The 25,868-nt window shown below is 37.8% G+C and overlaps 1 protein-coding gene across 1 annotated transcript in view; it reads right to left on the bottom strand.

The window, feature by feature from the left end:
- LOC150074972 (rab-like protein 2A) overlaps nt 1-25,868 on the bottom strand; it is a 209,424-nt gene that overhangs the window by 8,677 nt on the left and 174,879 nt on the right. Inside the window, exon 7 of the mRNA XM_090388715.1 lies at nt 10,808-10,891. Coding sequence (XP_090244841.1) covers nt 10,808-10,891 — 84 coding nt within the window. The remainder of the gene's footprint in view (nt 1-10,807; nt 10,892-25,868) is intronic.

The raw sequence follows: 25,868 nt of genomic DNA, 5'->3' as shown, positions 1-25,868 counted from the left end.
AAAGGAAGTAAGCAAACCCTTAGCCATAATTATGAGAGCTTCCTTGGACTCAGGGGAGGTACCCACAGACTGGAGATGTGCAAATGTGACCCCAATTCACAAGGGAGGATCAAAGGCTGACACAAGTAATTATAAACCTGTGAGTTTAACTTCTGTTCCTGGAAAATTAATGGAGGCACTAGTTAAAGAAGCACTGCAGGATCATCTAGACAAGACTTCAGTTATAGCTCGGACACAGCATGGTTTTGTTAAGGGGAAGTCTTGCCTGACCAATTTGATTGGATACTATGATGCAGTCACAAAAGAACTGGATGCAGGGAATAACTTTGATATTATATACTTGGATCTTAGAAAGGCTTTTGATACTGTTGCACATGGAAGACTGCTGCACAAATTGGAGCAGTGTGGCATTGTAGGCAAATTGCTGCTATGGATAAAGGGGTGGTTGAGGGGGAGAAGACAGAGAGTGGTAATTAATGGACACTGCTCATCGTGGACTAATGTTATTAGTGGAGTCCCTCAGGGTTCAGTATTGGGTCCTTTATTGTTTTCTGTATTTATAAATGATATTGATGATGGTATATCAAGCTTAATGTCCAGGTTTGCAGATGATACGAAGGTTGGCAGGGTTGTCAAGGACACTACTGACACTCTGCTGCTGCAACAGGATCTGGAAAGGTTGAGCAGATGGGCTGAGAGGTGGCAAATGAAGTTTAACATTGACAAATGTAAAGTACTACATATGGGAAACAGCAACCCCAGAGCAACGTATCAACTCTGTGGTACTGCACTGACAGTGGTAGAGAATGAAAGGGACCTGGGGGTGGTTGTGCAAGCAGATATGAAGTTCTCTGAGCAGTGCAGATGGGCTGCAAGAGTAGCTCATGGTGTATTGTCAATGATATATAGGAATTTTTCTAGCAGGGATAAGGAGGTGATTATTCCCTTGTATAAGGCAATGGTCAAGCCACACCTAGAATACTGTATACAGGCCTGGAGGCCTCATTTCAAGAAAGATGTAGAGCTGCTGGAACGAGTACAGAGAAGGGCAACAAGATTAGTGAATGGAACAAAGGGGTGCTCTTACGAAGAAAGGCTTAAGTTTTGCGAATTACAGTGTCTGGAGACTAGGCACCGGTGAGGTGATCTGATAGAGGTGTACAAAGCCTTGAATGGTTTGAGCATACTCAATGCTGATGGGATTCTTCCTCTTGCTCAGAATAATCACCTGAGAGGGCAAAAATTCAAATTGAGGAAAGACAGATGTAGGATAGATGTGCGGAAATTTGCCTTTAGCCAGCGGGTGGTTGGTAGGTGGAACAGACTTCCATCTCTTGTCGTGGAAGTTGATAGCCTAAATAAGTTTAAGGCTCAACTGGACAGGTATTTCGAACGAACAGATGGGTGAAGTGAAAGTGGTTATTTTTTATTTATTTATTTTACTTTATTTATTATTTTTTTTTTTGGCTGATGCTGCATAAGCTTGCTTTCTTGCATCAAATGCCTCTACTAATGCTAACTTAAAAATTCTCAAAAATCCCAAGAAGCTAGAATCTGATCCGCTGTTATATAGGCTCCCTGTTGTGGGAAAGGCTCTTGAAAAAGTAATTGCAAGCCATCTTTTGACTATCTATGTTACAAAAGGACTTTCTTCACCTGTGCAGTTTGGTTTTACAAAGAGTAGAGGAACCGAAGATGCCATTGCTTCTCTTTTAGAGATACAGCAGGAAACTATGACTAACTATCTGCTTGGCCTCTTTGTGGACCTCTGCAGGACACTTTGCCATCAAAGTGTCCTGCAGAGGTTCCAGGAGGCCGAAGTGTCTACACCTATATACCAGTTGCTAATGAGCTACTTTTCGCAGCGCTTGTTAAGAGTGGTTCCATTCAAGTTTCAAGAAAAGTTATCAGAGAATGCCCACAGGGGTCTATTCTTCGTCCCTGTGCTGGAAATTAGTGTTCGACTCTTAGTTAAATAAACATTTTGATGCAACAACCATGATCTCATATGCAGGACCTAACCATCTTGGTCCAGGAAGTCTCTTGAAAATGTTGCCAACTGGGTACTGAAGGAACTGTCTGTGTAGTCTGATGAGCATAAACTCCAAGTATCTACAAGTAAAACATCCCAAATGTTGCTTAAAGGCAGGTTAGACAGACGATGTCCCCCTCAAATAACATATAAAGGACAAGCTATTAAATACAGTCAACCACAAAATACTTGGGAATTATTTTGGATGATGGTCTGAGCTTTATACCCCATGCAAAATACATTAAAGAAAAATGCAGGTCATTATTATCTAGATTGAGACAAGTAACACAAGAGTGGGGCCTTAAAGGTCACTTACTGAGATTATAACTGCATATTCCTGTGCATTATCACATATGGTGCTGGCACCTGGGGATATAGAGCAACCAAGTGTGCCATTATCAAACAGCTATTGCAAGCACAGAGTGCTGCCCTTATGTTATTGAGAGCTTGTAGGGCAGTTTTTACTGCAGTGTTGCAGGTCTTGACTGTCAAGGATGCCAATACAATATGAGGTCCAGTATAGCTATTTCAGATAACGACCTGAAAAAGGTACATCCTACTTCTCTTGATAACGTGCAACTTGACCTGAGTGTTCCAATAACAACCGAAAAGGAAAGACTGCACTCAATTTATGTTAATAAGTGGCAGGCTGACTGGGTATTGGAAACGGGAAAGGTGACAAGAGAATATTTGCCTAATGTAAGGGAATTCAGGAAAAGGGAACTATTGTGGTTTGCTCCTGGACTATATGGAACATACCTTTTGTCAGGTCATGGCAGTTTCAATATTATTTTATTAACTAAAATTGGTCTTATTAACTTGTATTTTAAGTTAATAAAACGTTATATAAGTTAATTATGTAGAGCTTAATTAATTAAAAGAATATATTAATTTATATAACGTTTAACGTTAAAATGACATTTTATTAACTAAAATTGGCATTTTATTAACTTAAATAACGTTTAACATTAAAATAACATTTTATTAACTCAAACTGGCATATTAACTTATTTTCTAGAGTAGCTTTATATTCCTAGTTACAATACTTAGTTTAAATTTTAACTTAGATAGAGATTTTGTAGGTTATTACTTAGTATCGGTAAGGGTATCCAATCCACATGTTTTACAAATTTTGCAGAGCCGGCGAACAGAAAGTTTTTTAGCTATATTTAGCTGCTTTATTGACTAATTGTTATATTAAATTATTTTCTATAAGTAGCTTATAAACCGAGTCAAGATCCTTGGTTTATTCTGAATTGAGACAGCGAGATTTTGGAAGTTAATTAATACTTAAGTGTCCGTAGATTTAACGTTCGTAACTTGTCACCATTGTTATACGATACGTTATATCCCGAACTAGATAGCGTTAGCTTAGTATAGTACTGTATATAATATTATCAGTTAATCAATAAAATTTATTAATCTTGTTAAACTTCATTGTCAATTAAATTGTACTTTAACTAAATGCATATAACGACTTAGATTTTACAAACATAACATAATTAATTAATACATAACTTGATATGGAAGTTATATAACGAAACTAGAAGATAATACTCAATACTGAAAAAATATATATAGATATATAATGTTACGACTGCGTTGGGATACAAGTTTAGGGTTATAATTTTTTATTGAAATTGAATCGAAATCATGACTAGACCAGAGCAGCAAAGCAAAAAGCTCAAGCTAAATGGAGTGCTGTGGCGCAGGGGAGAACTGAGGGGGGGGCAGTTGCCCTCTGAATCACACCCTTTTAAAATGCACTGCTTGCTTGATGTTTGTGGAGCAATCGGGTTATTTGGTTTTTAGGAGCATTAGCAACTAAGGCCATACTGCTACGAGGATATGCGGTGGTCATTCCCTGACCTTTCTGTATCCTCTGTATTTGGTGGACACAAGCTCGAACCAATGTCTAAACAAGAGCAATCAGGTATGGAATTTGATATTGCCAAGGGGATGACTTTGTGTGTGCACAATGTAAGCAGTGTGAAGAAATCAGGCGACAACTCGGCATTGTTATGAGCCTATATGAGAGCTTGAAGGACAGGGTGGATACCCTCGAAGGATCTAAATTGAGGGGCCCATCAAGCTCTCAACTGCCCACATCAACACCAGAGCATGAACTTGATCATCACGCAACACAGCAGCAACCCCAAGGCAGAATGCACTGATCCCACAGGAACTAGTAGTTGTTGGTGACTCTATTGTCAGGAAAACGGGGAACATGCTATGTAAAAAGGATACGTGGAACAGGACCACGGTATGTCTGGGAGGGGCAAAGGTTGATGACACTGTAGAGCGGATATCATCTTTCAAGGGCATAAAAGGTGATATTGTTGTAGACATTGGCACTAATGATATTAAGAGTAGGAGACCGGTGGAATTAATTAACAAGTACAGGTCACTGTTGAAAAAAAGCTGTGAACTAGGGTTGAATTTGAATTTTTTTCAGCCTGGTCTGTACCAGGAGAGACTGCTTCTACAGGGATGGGATACACTTAAATAGAAAGGGTGCAAGAATATTAGCTGATGATATCGAGGCAGTGTTAGGTGGGTCGGAAAACTGCTAGCTTGGGGGGGGATACAAGGACTAATAGATTAACAGTAGCTGCAGGCCGAGGTGAAAGTGATTCTTGCATTGCTTCTATTCGAATGAGCAGCAGCCTGGAAAACAAGATGTAGGGTATTTCAAAGACTGCTGGGAATCATTGCGGTACAAGTAAACACATGGGTTGTGTTAGGGTAGCTAAGAATGGAAACAGTTGCATGTATACTTGCATTTACACCAATGCTAGGAGTTTGGTAAATAAAGTTGATGAATTTGAGGTATTGCTCAAAACATCAAAGACAGGTATTTTTGGGATATCAGAGATGTGTCACACAGATATAAGGAATGCAGAACTGGAATTTGGGGAGTAAAATGTGTACAGAAAGGATAGGAAGAGAGGAGGGGTTATGCTATTAGTTAAGAAACGCATAAAATCCTAGGAAGTGAAGCCAGTCAACATCGCTGGATAGTGCGGTGTCGAGTCAGTTTGGTGAGACATAAGCATTGGGAGATCAAAATTGAGAGGAGTGTGTTATAGACCTAATGACTCTGATGAGTATAATAAGAAACTGTACAGGGAAATAGAGTGGACCAGTAAATCATTCTTATAATGGGGGTTTTAATTTCCCAGATATTGACTGGAATTTGTGGGATGGTCACTCCCACACTAGAAAGGCTTTTGTAGATTTATTGGATGATTGTTTTCTACATAAGCATGTTCGGAGGCAACTAGAGGGAGTAATACTCTTGATCTGATTACAGTAGTGATTCTTCACACATTAAAAATCTGCAGATAAAGGAACCACTAGGTGGCAGTGATCACAATGTGCTGAAGTGGGATTTACTTAAAGAAGTAACTACCATCAGGGGTAAAGGGAAGGGATTTTACTTTGGTAAAGGCAAATACGGTGGTCTGAGACAGTATTTAAATTCTATACGGTGGGACCAGCTGATGATGTTACCAACAGCAAATTCAAAATGGGAAGTATTCAAAGAATTTATCTTGGAAGCTACTAGGCCTTATATAACAACTAAGAAATATTGTTCATAGTTTAGGCCTAAATGAATGTCAGTATGAACTAATGAGACATATGGCAGAAAAGAAAAATGCATGGGATACATATAAATTAATGGGTGACATGGAAGCCTTGATAGATATAAGCTGGTCTGTAACACAAGTCACAAAGGTGGTTAGACAGGCAAAGGCACATTATGAAAAATCTTTGGCAAAGGAGGCAAAGAAAAACTGCAAAGAGTTCTTTACTTATGTAAACTCTAGAAGGAAAGGGATGAATCAGATTGGTCCACTTGATATCAATGGTTCAATTGTTGATGCTCCTGCTCAGGTAGCTAACAAAGTAAATGAATATTTTGCATCTACATTCACCCATGAGGAGTTATTCAGGGAGGGGAATGCCAGAAGTGAGTTAAACTCTGACAGTGAGCTATATGATTTTGTAATAACTGAGAGGAAAGTGGAAGAGAAATTGTTAAAGAAAACATAAAAAAAAGCACCCGGGGTGGATGGGATCTATCCAGTTATATTGAAGGAGGCAGAGAGGAAGTCAGCAAACCCTTATGAGAGGGTTTGAGAGGTTATGAATTATGAGAGGTACCCATGGACTGGAGATGTTCAAATGTGACCCCAATTCGCAAAGGAGGATCAAAGGGCAACACAAGTAATTATAGACCTGTTAGTTTGACTTCTGTTCCAGAAAAATTAATGCAGGCACTGGTTAAAGAAGAAGGTTTTGTTAAGGGAAAGTTTTGCCTGACCAATTTTATTGGATACCACAATGTGGTCGCAAAGGAACTGGATGCAGGGAATAACTTTGATATCATATATTTGGATCTTAGAAAGGCTTTTGAGCATGGAAGGCTGCTGAACAAATTGGAGCAGTGTGGCACTAGAGGCAAATTGCTGCTATGGATAAAAGGATGGTTGAGTGGGAGAAGACAGAGAGAAGTAATCAATGGACACTGCTCATCGTGGACTAATGTTATTAGTGGAGGCCCTCAGGGTTCAGTGTTGGGTCCATTGTTGTTTTCTGTATTTATAAATGATATTGATGATGGTATATCAAGCTTAATATCCAAGTTTGCAGACAATACGAATGTTGGCATGGTTGTTAAGGACACCAATGATGGTACGCTGCTGCAACAGGATCTAGAAAAGTTGAGCAGATGGGCTGAGAGGTGGCAAATGAAGTTTAACATTGACAGATGTAAAGTATTACATATTCGAAGCAGTAACCCCAGAGTGACGTATCAACTCTGTGGTAATACACTGACAGTGGTAGAGAACAAAAAGGACTTGGGGGTAAATGTGCAGGCAGGTATGAAGTTTTCTTAGCAGTGCAGACTGTCTGCAAGAGTAGCTCATAGTGTCTTGTCAATGATATATAAGAATTTTTCTAGCAAGGATAAGGAGGTGATTATCCCCTTGTATAATGCAATGGTGAGGCCACCCCTTGAGTATTGTATACAGTTCTGGAGGCCTCATTTTAAGAAGGATGTAGAGCTGTTGGAACAAGTACAGAGAAGGGCAACAAGATTAGTGAATGGAACAAAGGATTGCTCTTACGAAGAAAGGCTTAAGTTTTGCAAATTACAGTGTCGGAAGACTAGGCACCTGCGATGTGACCTGATTGAGGTGTATATAACCTTGAGTGGTTTGAGCATGCTCAATGCTGACCCTCTTGCTCAGAATAATCACCTGAGAGGGCATAAATTCAAATTGAAGAAAAACAGATGTAGGATAGATGTGTGGAAGTTTGCCTTTAGCCAGCAGTTGGATGGTGGAACAGGCTTCCACCTTTTGTTGTGGATGTTGATTGCCTAAATAAATGTAAGGCTGAGCTGGACAGGTATTTGGAATGAACGGAGAGGTGAAATGGGAACAGGTTTTTTTTTTTTTTTTTGACTGATGCTGCATAAGCTTGCTTTTTTGCATTATATTTCTCTACTAATGGTAATGCTAACAGCACGCTATATAAACTTGGACTGTCTCCTTCCCCTCTGTCTCTGTGGAGGTGAAGAGAATGCAGATCATATTCTTTTCGAGTGTCACTATTATACCGACTTACAGAATGAACTACAACTCATTACTGGTTCCTATGACAGGGAGAATAAACCTTTGCTGATCCAATCACAAGATGCATTTGACATTCTCTTTGCAGACTTGCACAAGTACTGCTATCTATAAAGAATTGACTAATATATTGGATTTCAATATATCATTACATTATCCCTTATTTCTCTATGTCTTCTTATAAGAACAACTGGTGTTACTACTACTATGTAAGCTGACAAGTGGCAAAAAAAGCTTCAACTGCTACTTCCTGCATTTTGTCTCATGAACATTAGGTGATACATCGTGATAGAAGTTAAATCCTTATCGATTGGAGTGACAAATCTACTGTGTTAAAAATTGTAAATAGTGTATGTAGTTTGCTTCTAGTGCTTCAGCTGTGCCATGCCATTGGATACTTATTATCTAACATTGAAATTAAGGATTGCTACAACTATCGAACCTCCGCTTGGTCTGTCGTAGAGTTTAGTTCTGATATGCCTTGAGAATCCAAGAGGATTCTCCTATCAAATGATTAGAGTGCTAAAGAAAGCTACAATGTTGGAAAAGTTACCCTTCAAGCTGAAAGATCTATTGAGGATGCACCTCGATATCTCCTAATCCTGATCACAGAGGCCTTACTTCTTGCTATATTTCCTTGAATTTTGGCTGCCGACCCTTGATGAAGGAGTTAAAATCATCGGATCTATAGCATTAGGTACTACTGTTAATATATTACTTTTATTTTTAAGGTACCTAATGATTTTTCCATTGTTACTACTTCCGGTTTTGCCAGCTTTTCTCCATTTCAACCCCAATCTACTTATCTGCATTCCATTATGGTTGTTGGGTATTTCTACTATTTCTGGTAGAGCCCCTAGTCCACAATCAAGAGCGTTAACTATACATGAACACTAAGTCTTAATTTTGTATACAGTAAAGTCAGAAGTGTAGTCAATAAAATGAGTGAATTCGATTATGTTGTTTATATTTCATGTCACATATTTTTTTATGTTTGACGATGTTGAGGGCTTTACAGAAGTGGTAGCGAAGGTATGTTGTAGGAAAAAGGTTGTTTATCAGTTTTTTGTATAGCATCTTGATGTTATTGATGGTTATTTCCTTATTGCTGCAGATGGTTGCTATTATGATGCTTTGTGCTAGTATAATATTGGCATGCACTCCTCTATGTATATTGGTATGCCATTGTGTGAGGTTGACTATATTAAAATTAAATGCATCACATTTGTTGTTGTACAGGTTGATGGTAGCTTTGTTGTTTATTACTGTAATTTCAAGAAATAGGCTATAGTATCATTGTTGTTTGTTTTTTCCAGTTTGAGTTCATTGGGGTATAAGTGTCCATATTCCTTGATGAAGTCTGGGCAGTTAATAACTATGAGATCATCTATACATCTGTAGAAGTTAAGCTCCTGTGAAAATGACTTTTCAGACCAATATAGATATAGGTTTGCTATTATGCATGAAGCAGGAACTTCCACATGTGTTCCGTTAGTATGTAGATATACTGTCTTTCCGTCGTACACAAAGTTATTGGAGATACATAGGTTCATTAGGTTGTTCCAGTAGTTGGTATTGCAGGTTATATTCTCTTTAGTACTATTTTTAGCTTGGTTTGGTTAATACTTGTAAATAAGCTGTGGAAGTCAAAAGTTTGTATACTTGGAAATGTTGTTATTCTGTAAGGATTTAATACTGATAGGTTGTTGCCTATAATTCTGCTATTTGGTATGATGTTCAACAAGGGTTGTAGTAGACATTCAAGAGTTTTGCCCGGTCTGTGTACATAACTATTCTTGCATGAGGTTATAGATCTGAATCTTATGGGTTTTTTATGGCATTTTGGAATAAAGTATATATATGGCAGACTGTAAATGCTAATGTTCAGTTTTAATTTTTTGTTAAAGGCTATAAGTTTCTTTGTAATAATATTGCAGGAACTGGATATAGGTTTGTATGTGTTGCTGGAGTTAAGTTCAGTTCTCAAAATGTGTGCATAAAATTTTTGCAAATAAAAGCATAGTTATTTGATGCTTTATCTGTTGGTGTAATGATCAAGTCTTTATGTATATCTAGCAGTTTTTGTTTTAGTTTAGATAGGTTATAATAGCTGAATTTGTACTGGCTATATCTATTTGAAGTTAGTGATGTAAATTTATGTTTTAATAGAGTGAATGTATTGCTAATCCACATATGGTATCCTCTATTGGTGTGTTATGTTTATGTGCTAGGCAAAAGCAGTAGTTTAATAGGTCTTGATATAGCCGTCTCTTGAAAGTAGTTAGATTTATTTTGTTACATGGCCTGAATTTAAATCCTTGGGCTAGTATATATCTGAGTATTGGGTCTGCAATGATACTTAAATTTCCTGTGATGATGTGTCCATGGTCAGGATCAATATATATTTTTGCATATTGCTTTGTTTGCAGATGCAGTCATTAATGTCTGGTTGCTATGGATTTGTAGTTGCAGGTTAGTATCCCAAATAGTTTCTTATAATTGTATCTAACTTTTATGCTGATGTTTTGGCTATTGTTAAAAAGCAAAATCATTATGATGATTGATATATTTATTAATGCTGGTGTTAAAAACTTTATACCCATATGGTCTGAATAATAAATTCAACCATAAAATTATTACTAATAACATACCAGACTGTTGTATATATGACAAATTCAATATAATTAAATTCTACAGCAAACCTCATAACGTTCTAAAAAATCTAAGAAAACTAATACTAAAAATAAGCCAAATTTGGGCAATTTTGATGCAACCCTTAAAGACTGGAACAAAAATAACATAATGTACAATATATACATAACTTACTTTTCAGCACCAAACACAGTGTACTGAGAGCACTACACAGGTTCTTACACACACATTCAACTTCGAGTCCAAACAGCTCTTTCACATAAAAATTCAATCTTAAAAGCCCACATAATACAATGTGTACAGAAGAATCTATCATAATCTTAAATTTCCAAAGTAAAATAATGGATAACATCAATGGATATCATCAACATCATATATCCAGATAACGCACATGCATTTGACATCTTTGAAGTATCTTCACAATTTAAAAATAATTGTCTAGGAAATGAGATCAAACAGCATAAAATAAATAAATCCTTACCTCTAATTCTTGTAAAATTTCATCTACAAAATCAGTTGGGTTTTTTTTGTACTGAACACCGCAGTTAATAGCTTCCTTAAAAACCTATACATTAAAAACAACAGAAAATGTTAAAGAATAATAATAATCAATAAGTCTCACATATTACTTTGAAAGTTTTTGAATTTTTTTTTGTTTTTTTTGCAAGTTTTTTAAACTTTGTTAAAGACTTACAGTATTTGACTGAATGTGGGTGCCTCCGTAGCCAGGTGGGCAGGAGCGGTAGTGCGTAGCACACGCTTCTTGATTAGACCAGGGTTCGAGCCCGTGACCACCAAATACGGAGGATGCGGAAAGGTCAGGAAATTACCACCACATATCCTCGGAGCAATATGGCCTTAGTTGCTAATGGTCCTAAAAACCAAATAACAATAACAACAACATTTGACCGAATGTAAGAAATTCATATCTGCCAAAGGAAAATCTACATACCAATATAAAATGAGTTATACTTTCTATAATGAATGACACTAACCTCATAATAACAAAAGAAGTAGCTTTAATTCTGTATGTTTTTACACTTATTTTCATCACCAGTGGAAATAAGGAATAACAAAAGGCAACTTACATTATGAAAATAATGTCCATTTCCATAATGTAAGGAAATTTCATGGTCTTTATTGTGCATTATCTCGTTAGGTGTGCATTGTGCATGTTCAGTGGCCAATTTGCAAGAGCTAGGGGGAAAAAAAAGCTCACTGAAAAACATCCTACAACAATATTTTCTTCACCAAGATCATCTCAACAATGGACCAGATCGAAGAGGCCTCAAATTCCACCAATGGGATTCAAAATCCAGACTTCGAAATTAGTGAAAAATGATAAACCCACTGAGCAGAATGAAGAGGTCCTGATAATACTATAAAGTTAAATTACCTTTCGAAATTTATAATGAACCACAAAATCACAGTCTGTGGTGATTTCAGTCTATTGGCTTGAAACCAATACTTTGGTTGTCAATGTTCTATGCATGTTCAGCTTTCAGAAAGTTGTGAGTGAGGGGAGCTTGGGGGGGGGGGAATCATCACAGTGAACAGAAGTAGTTCTTCACCTGAAGTTTAGCTCTCTTCCTGGTGCTGATGTCTTTGGCATTGCTGCATCCAGACATTGTGAGAAACTGGTTATTTATGATGGTGCAACTTTGAAGTCTTGGCCTGTTATAACGTAAGAACACTCATCGGTGAAGACAGGATATTAGAGCTGGAAAAGGAATTAGAAAATGTGAATTGGAATATCATCGGTTTGGCTGAAACAAGAAGAAGAAATGAATCACTTATAAGTTTATCAAGTGGAAATCTGCTGTACACCAATGGAAACAGTGAAAGGAGTGAAGGTGGAATTGGGTTTCTGGTCCATAAAGATTTTAAAAACAACATTTTGGAATTCAAAAGTACATCACCAAGAGTGTCAAGACTAATACTCAAGATTTCTAAGAGATACAAGCTAAAGATTATAATGATTTATGCACCAACATTGAGCCATGATGATGACGAGGTTGAAGAAATGTACACTGAAATTGAGAGTCTTCTAGATGAGCAGAAAACCCACTACACTATTATTATGGGAGACTTCAATGCTAAGGTTGGAAAAAGACAAAACAGCACAGAAAGGGGAACTATAGGAAATTTTGGAATTGGTGAAAGAAATGAAAGAGGTGAAAGACTTGTGGAATTTGCAGAATCTCAAGGACTGTCAGTAATGAACACTTTTTTCAAGAAAAGGGTGAACAGAAAGTGGACATGGAAGAGTCCAAATGGATTAACTACTAATGAAATCGACTTCATCCTCACTAACAGAAGATATATTGTGAATGATGTTACCGTCCCGAATAAGGTAAATGTTGGAAGTGATCACAGAATGGTAAGATGTACACTTGATATAGATGTAGGAAAGGAAAGGAAAAAACTGACTCGAGTAAATAATACAAAGGTCTTTGAAATAACAGAGGAGGAGAAAAAGCAGTATGTACTGGAACTTAAGAACAAGTTTGAGCTTCTGCAGACTGCTGAGGACCAAGATATCGACGAGGAATATTACAACTTTTTGAAAGTGATAAAGCCCAAGAAACCTATAGGGAAAAAGAAATCCAAAGAAGAAAAAATTAGTCAAGAAACACTTGTCATGATGAACCGAAGACGACAAATGAAAAGCAAGAAAAACACTGACAGGGAGAAAATTGAGTATACTGAGTTATGCAAAGCCATTAGAAAGAGACTCAGAGAGGACATAAGAAGATTTAACACAAGAAAAGTAGAACAAGCATTAAGGGAAAACAAAGGATTTAAATCAGCAGCCATGAGCAGTAATACAGAAAGACAAATGGTACTGAAACTGAAGAATAGCGATGGTGTACTTATAAACAGCAGAGAAGGCATAATTCAAATAGCAGAAGACTACTATAGAGAATTATACAAGGAGCGAGGGAATGATACCAGCAGTGGGGAAGGTGGATTGCAAAGTAGCAACACATACGACATACCCGATATTCTTCCTGATGAGGTAGAACATGCATTGAAGAAAATGAAGAATCGGAAAGCCCCGGGGGAAGATGAAGTTACTGTAGAGTTGTTAAAATTGGGAGGAACACAAAAACAAAAACATAACACAAAAACTGGCAAGGCTCTTCACAAAGTGCATTAGAAGAGGTGCGATGCCTAAGCAGTGGAATAATGCAATCATAGTTTTTCTGCATAAGAAAGGAGATAAATCAGAAATTGGAAATTATAGACCAATTAGCTTGTTATCCCATATCTACAAGTTGTTCACAAGGGTCATTACTAACAGATTAGAAAGAATACTTGATGAGAATCAACCGAAAGAGCAAGCTGGATTTAGGACAGGATTCTCAACTATGGATCACCTTCATGTAATATCACAGCTAATGGAGAAAGCAAATGAATATAAAACACCATTATGCCTGGCATTTGTGGATTATGAAAAGGCATTTGACTCCATACAGCATAAGGCAATGTTTCGGGCACTGGAAAGACAAGGCATTGATACCCCATATATTATGATTTTGAAGAAAATATACGAGAGTGCTACCTCCTTTATTAGACTAGACAAAGACAGTAGGAAATTTAAAATTGAGAAAGGAGTTCGACAAGGAGACACAATATCTCCGAAGCTGTTTACTGCTGCCCTTGAGGAAGCTTTCAGAAGATTAGACTGGTCGCAGAAAGGAGTCAATGTGAATGGAGAGTACCTAAACCATTTACGATTTGCAGATGACATTGCGGTCATTAGCCACGATCCCAACGAATTAGAGGAAAATCTTAATCAGTTATGCACAGCTAGTAAGGATTTTGGACTAAAGATGAATATGGCTAAAACAAAAGTAATGATGAACAAGTATGCCACAGAAAGGGAAATAATGATTGAAGGAGCAGTAATTGAAAAGGTGGAGTCATACTTATCTGGGACAAGTTATTAGCTGTAATAATGATAAATGGCTGGAAGTCAAGAGAAGAATAAATTTTGGATGGATAGCATTCAGGAAATATAGTCACATACTGAAGAGCAATATCCCAGTTTGTCTGAAACGTAAAATAATGGACCAATGTATACTTCCCATCATGACTTATGGAAGTGAAACTTGGGCACTCACCAAAAGAATGGAAGAGAAGCTGAGAACTACACAGCGAAGAATGGAACGAATCATATTGGGAATAAGACTGTTAGATAAGAAGAGAAACACATGGATTAGGCAACAAACTCAAGTAAAGGACATTCTTATCAAAACTAAAGAACTAAAATGGTCTTGGGCAGGACACATAGCTCGAAGACATGATGACAGATGGACTAAGAAAATAACAGAATGGTATCCAGGAGGAGCTAGAAGAAAACCTGGAAGACAAAGGCGGAGATGGATAGATGAAATTCATGAGTTTGTGGGTAGTAAATGGATGTCCAGTGCTCAAAACAGAAGGAACTGGAAAGTTGCTGGAGAGGCCTTCATCCTGCAGTGGATTGAAAATGGCTGATGATGATGATGATGGAGAGAGAAAAAGGCTCTGAGAGATGAAAAATTTAGTACTGCTACTGTAAGAAAACACACTTTGGTCTTCAGAATTCACAAAAGAAATCAAGTTTGTTTTTTTGCCATGTGTATAAAACATGTTTGGGTTGAAGTTTTACCACATCAAGTTGTTTTGTCATTCATGGCATATTGTCCCTGTACTTTCTCATTGTTCTTTTGTAACTGTGATTGACAAGGAAAGCAGCCTTTACTAATTTATTGACAGGAGCTGCACTTTGGCTTGCATTTCTAGAATCCACTGGCAATGAGAGAGCTAGCAGTTGAGCTTGTATAATTTATTTTCTTTGATAATAAATCTTTAATTATATTAGTTTTTATTAAGCTTTTATTAATTATGTTATTAATCTTTATTTCTTTCTAAATTGACAGAGGGTATCATCCAGGACATGTGCTGCACTGGAAACGAAAATCTGCAGAATAAAGTTTGCTTTTTTATTTATTTTTCTGGCTAACAGAACAATTATGGCAAACTATTCACATTGGCTGGGTCCTTTAACAAAATTCAGAAACACTTTTCAGAATTTTTTTAAAAATTCCAATTTTAATGCAATTCACTAGTTTTTGAAAAAATAAAAAGACAGGAAAACTGGGGTTTTTTTTTTTTTTTTTTTTGCAACAAAACAGCAGAGAAACTCTGCGGTACCAACTGTAGTACAATGGTGATGTAGTCAGAAAGACACATTCTTCCTCGTAAAGCTAGAGTGTTAGTAGCTATGCTCCTTTTGCATAGTCAAACTTCAACTGAAGTATCACTCTGTGCTAATGGTTCCCATGCTGTCACCCAAGTGCCACCTTGGTTTGTGGGTGATGATCAGTTCTAGGACGTTCTTTCCCCTACCACTTTCTCTAATGATGAGAAAAATAACCATCTAGTTCAGGAGTAGTCAACCATAGGCATGCATGCAACTTATAGTATGGACAGCACTTGTTAGTGGCTCATGTTCTGATATGAAAAAAAATAAATTATACAAACAAGTTAAAAAACAGAAATGAAGCAGCTAAATATATACAGTTTAAATTCCTCTTTACTGTCAGAAATTATGACCAAAACTTCAATGTGACAGTTCACATTTACTGCTTTTTAGCATCAGTTTTGTGCAGGTGAAGTTGCTGCCCAAAGGCAACAACATCCAGAATTTATCAGAAGTGTTCAGAACATAAGATATCAATTTCCAGATGGAGTAATTGTGGCAGAAACACTCACAGAGTTCATAAGGCTGAAGGTCAAATCACTTATCTACTGTCAAGCAAATTATTTTATTTTTTTTTTTTTTAGGAGCATTAGCAACTAAGGCCATATTGCTCCAGGATATGCGGTGGTCATTCCCTGACCTTTCCGCACCCTCCGTATTTGGTGGTGACGGGCTCGAACCCCGGTCTAATCAAGAAGCGTGTGCTACGCACTGCGGCTCCTTCCCACCTGGCTACAGAGGCGCCTTCAAGCAAATTATGGAATAGCAACTAAGATCCCATCATCTGCTGGACATCTGCGGAGAACTATGAAATCTGTGGAAAGGATGAGGGGATTAAGCTTCGAAGGCCTCAATTGCACTGCGAGTATTATAAATTTCAGAGGATCTGTATGGGCGTCTACTCTTGGGCCAATTTTTGTGTTGCATAGACTGAATACCCTGCCACCTCCACCTGAGATTGGCTCACTTCAATCCTGATATTCAACCTAAATCTCTTCAAATGAATGGCAAGTAGTGAAACTAGTATAGTCTTTCTTGTGAAGGCCTTTGATTGAAAAGAACTGAAAATAGATATTGTCATCTCAAAGAATCAATTAACAATTTTTTTTTTTTTTTTTTTTTTTTTTTATAGAGATAAAGGGTCCATAATGTGGAAACAACAATGCAAGGTAATAGGATTCATCATATATTGTCTCTGCACAAAATGGAGGAGGTAGAATAACCCTGTAGGTGGGATAGTCAGTAGGACAGTGGGATGTTGTTTGTTTGTTATTTGGTTTTTAGGAGCATTAGCAACTAAGGCCATATTGCTCCGGGATATGCGGTGGTCATTTCCCTGACCTTTCCGCATCCTCCGTATTTGGTGGTGACGGGCTTGAACCCCGAGGACAGTGGGATGACTGTGTAGGTAGGTCTACTGGTGTGTCTGAGAAGGAAAACAAAAGACCCCCATACATTTATTTAACAGACCACATACTATAAAATATTTAAGGGCAAAGGCCTCATGCTACGAGATAGAATGACTAACATGTACATTAGTGCAAATGCATCATTTTAACATAGCTATCTACCAAAGTAGTTAAATTAATTAAAGTAGCATCGTTTTGGTTATATCTCATATTGTGAATGCCTTCACAAGTTTCCATGGTATTGTACTACCTCGAATAAATAACACTTCACCAGTAACAGTAGTCTTCTCCATTGGTGAAGTGTTATTTATTCGAGGTAGTACAATACCATGGCAACTCATGAAAGCATTCACAATATGAGATATAACCAAAATGATGCCAATTTAATTAATTAATTTAACTACTTTGGTAGATAGCTATGTTAAAATGATGCATTTGCACTAACCTACATGTCAGACCACATACATATTTCAATGCTTCATTTTTGCCCAAGGAGATATCATTTTCACTTGGATACTGCATACCTTGATCACATTATATCTGTTTTGTGGTTAATTTAAAGAACATGAGAATGTATTTAGTAATGTCCCCAACCCCACTAGCCTCCAGCTATAAACTGCAATGAAATTCTGCAGTATGTACCTTTCAACACTGAGGAAAATAAAGCAATCATTGCTCCTGAAATGACTCGATTACAATAAATTTCAACTCAACCACTAGCTGAAACAATGCCAATTTGAATTTAAGCTGCAATTCAGGAACATAGGTCCTACAAGGTAGTAAAGTATGGTTTGTAATAATTTTGGCTGAGAATAACAGCATGAGAACAACAATTTATAGAATTTCCAACAGCCAATTCTGTAAAGTGCAAAAGAAATTGGAGCAGGTCGTGAAGAAGGATTTCCAAATCCCTAGAATTTTATAATCCTTCAACACTACCTCCTTAACTTTTGTTCCCCACACATTTTTCAATACCCTTATTTGGACATTTACCTTTGGACATTTACTGATCACCCATCTCCCAACAAACACAATATCAACGAGGAAGGATCAGTACCAACCACTTTAGGAAGCCCAGTTCCAGATTGAAACCAAATAATAAAACATATAATACTACATATGATAAATGCAAAAGTGTACAGATTCCAAATCCTTAAAATTTATTTTAAAATTCTTCACCTGTGATTGTCAACTGATAATTGGACTGTCCACTGATAATTGTCAACAGTCCCAGGTCCTTCATTTTTAATGAAGTGACTACTACTATACAGTTGGTCAGAGAGCACATTCAATACAAAGTGCTACTAATTCATGATCAAAGCTAGATTTTCATCTGAAGAAAGAGGAATTTTGTGACAAAACATTTTTTGTCAAAAGAAATTTTACAAGGATGGGATACATATAAATAGAAAGAGTGCAAGAATATTTGCTGATGCTATCAAGGCAGTGAGAGGTGGACCTGAAAACTGCTAGCTTGGGGGGGTATTTGTTTTTTTTTTTTTTAGGAGCATTAGCAACTAAGGCCATATTGCTCCAGGGATATGCGGTGGTCATTCCCTGACCTTTCCGCATCCTCCGTATTTGGTGGTCACGGACTTGAACCCCCGGTCTAATCAAGAAGCGTGTGACTATGCACTGCTTCTCTTGCCCACCTGGCTATGGAGGCACCTTGGGGGGGGGGGGGGGGGGGGTTTATACAGACTAATAGATGCTAGAGCCACAGGTACAGGTGACGCTTGTGACTAAAAGTGACTCTTGCACTACTTCTATTGGAACATGCAGCAGCCTGAAAAGCAAGGTGCTGGGAACTTCAAGCACTACTGTGGGTCACGACATAACAAGTAAATACATGGGCTGTATTAGGGTAACTCAACAGTAAGAACACTTGCATGTACACTAATGCTAGGAGCATTGTAAATAAATTTGTTGAATTGGAAATAGTAATTAAGTCATTAAATGCTGACATTAGCAGAAGTATTAACAAGGGAATATGAAGCAAGAAATCAAGCTTATGTAGCATCAGCCGAAAAAAAAAAAAACCCTTCCCATTTCACCCATCCATTCACGACAAATGTTTGTCTAGTTCTGCCTTGAACTAATTTAGGTTGCTGACCTGCACTACAACAGATGGAAGTTTGTTCCAAATAACAACTATCCGCTGGCTAAAGGCAAATTTCTGCACATCTATTCTACAATTGTCGTTTCTCAATTTGAATTTAGGCCCCCTCAGGTGAGTAATCTGAGCAAGAGGAAGAATCCCATTAGCATTGAGCTTGATCAATCCATTGAAGGCCTTATACACCTCAATTAAATCACTTCGCAGGTGCCTAGTCTCCAGAAGCTGCCATTTGCAGAACTTTAGCCTTTCTTGATAACACCAACCCTTTGTTCCACTAACCCAGGGGTCGGCAAACTTTTTTTGAAAAGGGCCAGATCGTAAAATTTGGCCCTTTCCAAAGGCTCGGCGGGCCGGGTAGCAAGCTCGAAGATATTTACATGGGTAATTCTACTCATAGAGCAACAAAAAAAAAAAAAAAACAGGTTCAAAATCTTTTTATTAGGAAGTGATATTTTACATAATATTTATACACATGCTGACACTTACAAAAAAATGAATAAAATATTTCCATTTATTAATAAACGTATTATAGAACTGGTTAAATTTTGTACTAATGCGATGAATGTAATTGTTTTTTCCGAGATAATATTTCATCATACTGGAGTTCAAAGTTAGTACTTTAAAGTTGTTTGCAAATGGTCATCCGTTAATAATGATCTGTATTGCGATTTTACATATTTCATTTTCGAAAATGTGTTTTCACATTGGTAAGTACTCCCAAATACAGATATAAATACCCGTGCATATGATTTTAATTGACTGTATTTATCTTCCAAAAGATATTTATAGAATTGGGTTATATCCATTTCTTTAAACCTAACCTTTAGCATATCATCATTTTGCAGATCAATCACTTCCAATTGAAGGTCTGATCGAAGCTCCTCAATTGTAGCCAAATGGATTTTGAAATATGGAAATGTCTTTTGCACTTGCATCAAGATCCGAAAAACACTGTTGTAACTGTAGTTTAAGTTCAGAAAATATATCCGCCGCAATTTTTTTTTTTGGGAATAGGGATTTCGCTAATATTTGAAATTTTTTACAGCATGGAAAATGGTCAAACTTGGTTAATGTGATTTGTGTTTCAAACATTGCAAATTTTTGATGATATTACTTTACAATAGAATACGTTTCACATATGAGCACTGTTTTCCCCTGTAATTTTAAGTTAAATTCGTTAAGATATCCCACGATGTCTGTAGCAAATACTAATTTCCATAGCCATTCATTGTTAGATAATAGTGGTTGTGGGCAGTTTTTCTCATTTAAAAAAATTTCTATTGCTTCTCTGAGTTCAAAAAAACTCAATAAAACTTTTCCATTGCCGAGCCATCGAACTGCTGTATGGTAGGACAAATCAGGATATTCAGCTTCAATCTCTAATAAAATATCACGAAACTGATGATGGTTAAGTCCACGAGAGCGAATAAAGTTAACCGCTGACACAACTGGTTCAATAACACATGACAGATTGAGGTGTTCCCCCACAAAGAGCCTGCTGGAATAATACAATGAATTACCAGAGGTTTTGAACAAATAATAAGTTAAAATGTGACACATTTTAACTGATTCCATTGCAAATTGTACTGTGTTAGTGTTTTCTCGACTTCCTTGAGTATCCTCGCCTGTAGTCGTTCCATGAAGACTATTCATAGAAGCTAACTCTTCAGTAACCTCAAACTCAGTATTGACTGCTCGAATAAACAGCAACAATTGGGCAGTATCAGTAACGTCTGTAGACTCATCAAGAGCCAATGAAAACCACTTGAAATTTTTTGCCTTGTCTTTTAATTGACTCTTGATGTGGCTCCCGATGTCCTCAACTCTCCTAACAGTTGTTCTAGCCGAAAGACTGACAGATCGAAACAAATCCATTTTCTCTGGACACATTTCTTCAGCTGCCACAAGCAAACATGATTTAATTAATTGACCATAGGTAAATGGTTTCCCTTTCTTGGCTAATAAATGAGCTATTCGTAAGCTTACTTTAGTTACTGCTTCATTATCATTTTTTTATTTTAACGGATAAATTGTGTTGTGATGATGCATTACGTTTTAAACTTTCCAATTTTAGCTTACATTGATTTTCTGTGAGTTTTGAATATTGTGCCGCATGCTTACTTTGGTAATGACGACGTATATTTTACTCTTTTCGCACAGCTATTGTGTCATTACATAATAAACATGATACTTTGTCATTTATTTCTATGACAAAATAATACGCACTCCATTCAGCTTTAAAAGCACAACATTCGAAGTCCACTTTTCTCTTCATATTTGGTCTTGAGGGTGACATGGAAACGGTGGGTAATAAATAAAAGGGAAAAAAAAGATCGCAGAGTGCCGTGACAGACAATACCACGTGCGCCCCTAAAGCAAAACTGAGAGAAATGCTGGCAACACTTGTTCTACGGTAGACGACAGAATGCGAATATGCGACGCCAGTAGCGCCACGTGCAATCATTATTCTCAACTCGACTGACGGCTATTGCAGTATGTAATTTGATTTATTTTTAATTTTTTTCATGTAAAAAACAATATTAACCCCCGGGCCGGATTAAAAAGAGGAGGTGGGCCGGATTTGGCCCACGAGCCGTTTTTGCCGACCCCTGCACTAACCCATCACTTCCATCATGCAGTAGGACTAATGACTTTTGAGGTTATAATGGACATCATGGCGAGATCCAATCTTCCTTACATTTCGGGAGAACAGCTCTAAAACAGTGTTCGCAGGCCGGTCTCCAGTTAATACACCAGACCGAACCTACTGCTAACTCTTTAGGAGGCTTCCGGATCAGCTAGTGTATAATCTTGCTACCTCTACTCTGGTAGAGGTAGCAAGATTATACATATTTCATATATAATGAAAGGAGGGAGGGGAGGGAGTCTGAATAGTGTGTATACAGGGGGCATTGTTGAGGCCACATTATGTCAAGGATATGAGCATATTCTTACCATATGTACACCATATCAAAAATTTCATTACTTTCTACAGCATGTCCCCCCCCCACTTTTTCTTACTATTGAATATACCATGAATTGTCAAACTAATAGAGTAAACTTATCTGCAAAAAGATCTAAATCTTCCAAACACTTCCTAGTTCATTTCACAAATATACGTGGTTTCAATTCTAATCTCAACGATGTCTATTTCCACTTGCAGTCTGCCAAACCCCATGTACTTTTCCTGGCAAAATCTCAGTTATCCAGTTGATTCAACTACTGCTCATCTCAGTTGCCCAAATTATTCGCTGTATGATTCCTTTCGCCTCAAAAGTGGTAACTTGAGCATATGTCCGTTCCGATATTCCCTGTCAGAGACTTGGTAATTTGGAATCTCTTCTTTTCAAACTTCTCTGGCTCTACCTCAGAATGTCAAATTCATCTGTTGTCTCTACTGTTCTCCCAACTCCACTAATCACTTGGAGTTCTTCGCCTTCCTCTCTTTGCAACTTGACTTTCTCCAGTACAATTTTCCTAACAGTAAGGTAATTTTCCTTGGTGATTTTAATGTTCACAAATCCAGCTGGCTTCCGTTTTCCAGTCACACCAACCCAGCTGGTCAAGATTTTTTTATGAAAACCCCAAACACGAATGGTATCAAAACCTATAGTACTTAGTACCGTGCATGGGTTGAAGGAGAAGTATGGGGGAGGGGGATGCTGGAAACTTTGCTCTAGAGACTAAACATGGGTTTCACCACTTTAAGCCTCCAATAAGCAAAGTGGTGGTATTTCACCGGTTGATGAAAGTCATCTACCACCTGGGTGCTGAGGCTTTTGCAATTCCTAATGACCGTGCATAGATTTTTCGTTTACCTACCGGAATACTGGACAATACAGCCAACACCCTTGATCTTTTTCTCACAAACAACCCTTCTAAGTACACGGTTGAAGTTAGTGGTCCTTTAGGCACCTCAGATCACAACTTGGTGATTGTCTCTTCTCCAATGGAGCCTTTATCTTATGGCTATTCCCAGCCCCGTGTTGTTTGGCATTACAAGAATGCAAAATGGGATGATCTGCGAGATTTCTTTTCCTTGGTCGGACTACTGTTTCAAAACTTCTGATGTCAACGTTTGCTCAGATTGTGTCAGTGAAATTATCCTTGTAGGAATGGAATCCTTTATCCCGCACTCCAATGTAAAATCTCGTCCTTTATCTAGTAAATGTGCTAAGGCAGTTCAAGATAAAAATATTGCATATCTTAATTAGCTTGTTTCCAATTCTTCAGTTTCATTTTCTGCCTACACCAAAGCTCGCAACAATTGTAAAGCAGTTAATAATCAGTCCAAACTAAATTTTGACAGATTTAAGAGTAGAAAACTTCCTTCTTCTAATGGCAGCCGAGCATTCTGGTCTCTTGGCAAAGCTATTGGCCGCAACTTTTGCCCATCTTAGCTCCCACCTCTGTCAAAACCTGATGGTTCTATTGTAACTTTGGCCAGGGATAAAACTGACCTGCTAGCACCCCATTTTTCTTCCAACTCATATATTAATGATCTTGGTAAAACACCCACCATTCCCAACATACTCCATTCAATGCCGCCTATGGTCTTCCATCAAAAGGATGTCAGAAGGATTTTGACGAATCTTGATGCTAAGAAAGCTCCAGGTCCTGATGGTATTTCGCCACTTGTTCTTAAAACCTGCATTCCTGAACTTACTCCTGTTCTTTGCTGCCTTTTTTTCACTTTCTTATTCCAAAGGTGTTTTTCCTTCTGCTTGGAAATTTGCTCATATCCAGCCAGTTCCTAAAAAGGGTGACAAATCTCTCCCATCCAATTATTGTCCCATTGCAATTACTTCTACTCTTTCTAAAGTAATGGAGAAATCAATTTACTGCCAACTTTTAAACTACCTAGAAACCTTCGGTCTGATGAACTATCGCCAGTATGGATTCCGTCAGTGTCGATCCACTGGTGATATTCTTGCTTATGTTACCCATTTATGGACAAATTCAATGGAAAAGTTCAGTGAAACACAAGCAGTTGCTCTAGACATCTCAAAGGCTTTCGATCATGTTTGGCATAAAGGTCTTCTAAACAAGCTGCCATCTTATGGTTTGCCAACTGTTTTTTGTAATTGGTTATCCAGTTTTCTCTCTCATCACTCACTGAGGGTGATGGTAGATGATGGCTCTCTTTCTTCTAACTTCTCCACTAATGCTGGTTTTACTCAAGGTTCAGTTCTTTCCCTCTTGTATATTAATGAGCTTCTTCCATAGTTTTGCCTATAATAGCATATTGCATTCCACTTTCCATTTTGAGAAACCTTGCCCTGCTCAATCAGCTTCAACTTCTCGAATATCCGCTAAAAATTCCTTAAATGCCGATCTCCAAGTAATTCTCCAATGGCACAAAGACAACTTTGTTGATTTCAATCCTTCTAAAACTCAGTCTTGTCTTATATCTCGGAAAAAGGATTCTTCCACTCCTATGCTGATCTTTGGTGACACTCCGATTTCTAGGCAAAATGATATATCTCTTTTGGGGATTACCCTGACTTCTAATCTCTCCTTGCATAAGCACATTACAAATATTGCTTCCTCTGCATCTAAAAATCTTGGTTTTCTCTTTCGCTCTCAGCGTTTCCTTCCTTCCAAACAACTGTTCACTCTGTACAAACCGCAAATCTGCCCTACCATGGAATATTGTTCCCACATCTGGGGCGGTGCCCCCAAAACCTCTCTCAGGCTTCTAGATTCCATTCAGAAGAGGGCAGTTAGGTTAATTAATAACTCATCTCTAACAGAGTCTCTCCACTCGCTGTCTCATAGACGTAGTTTCTGCTGCATGCCTTTTCTACAGATACTCCCATGGCAACTGTTCTTCTGAATTAGCTTCTATAATTTCCGCTCTCTCTTTCAAAGCAGTACAAACACTTGCCGCTAACAAGCCAACATCCATTTACTGTCCAACTTCAAACTCATAGAACCAAATTTCATCTTCCTCATTTATTCATTCAAGTGCCTTACCTGAAAATTATAGTTTACAGAAGTTCAAGTCTAATGTCAACAAATATCTTCTCTCATCTTCTCAACCTCCAACCCAAGCACAGTACTAAGTACTATAGGTTCTAATGTTTCTCGTGTTTCGGGTTTTCGTTAAAAAAAAAAAAAAAAAAAAAATCTCACTGCCCTTCTCTGTATTCGTTCCAGCAGCTCTACATCTTTCCTAAAATGAGGCCTCCAGATCTGTAGACAGTACTTGAGGTGTAGCCTGGCCATTGCCTTATACAAGGGGACAATCACTCCCTTATCCCTACTAGCAAAATTCCTCTATATCATTAACAAGACACCATGAAGCAAGCTACTCTTGCAGCCTTTTAACACCGCTCAGAAAACTTCATATCTAACTGCACAATTACCCCCAGGTCCTTTTCATTCTCCACTACCCTGAGTGTATTATCACCCAGTTAATACTCGTTCCAACAGCTCTATATCTTTCCTAAAATGAGGCCTCCAGACCTGTATACAGTACTGAAGGTGTGGCTTGGCCTGGCCACTGCCTTATACAAGGGGACAAACACCCCATTATCCCTGCTAGCAAAATTCCTGTATATCATTGACACAACACCATGAGACCATCTGCACTGATCAGAAATCTTCGTATCTGCCTGCACAATTACCCCCAGGACCTTTTCACGCTATACCACTCTCAGTGTAGTACCACACAGTTGATATGTTACTCTGGGGTTACTGATTTCCATATGCAATACTTTACATTTGTCAATGTTAAACTTCAGTTGCCACCTCTCGGCCC

Source organism: Mastigoproctus giganteus, chromosome 14 (genome assembly GCF_048544385.1).
Source record: "Mastigoproctus giganteus isolate SK-2022 chromosome 14, ASM4854438v1, whole genome shotgun sequence".
In the NCBI taxonomy this organism is placed as follows: Eukaryota; Metazoa; Arthropoda; class Arachnida; order Uropygi; family Thelyphonidae; genus Mastigoproctus; species Mastigoproctus giganteus.
The sequence above is the reverse complement of the archived record's forward strand: the minus strand, read 5'-3'. Positions and strand labels throughout refer to the sequence as shown.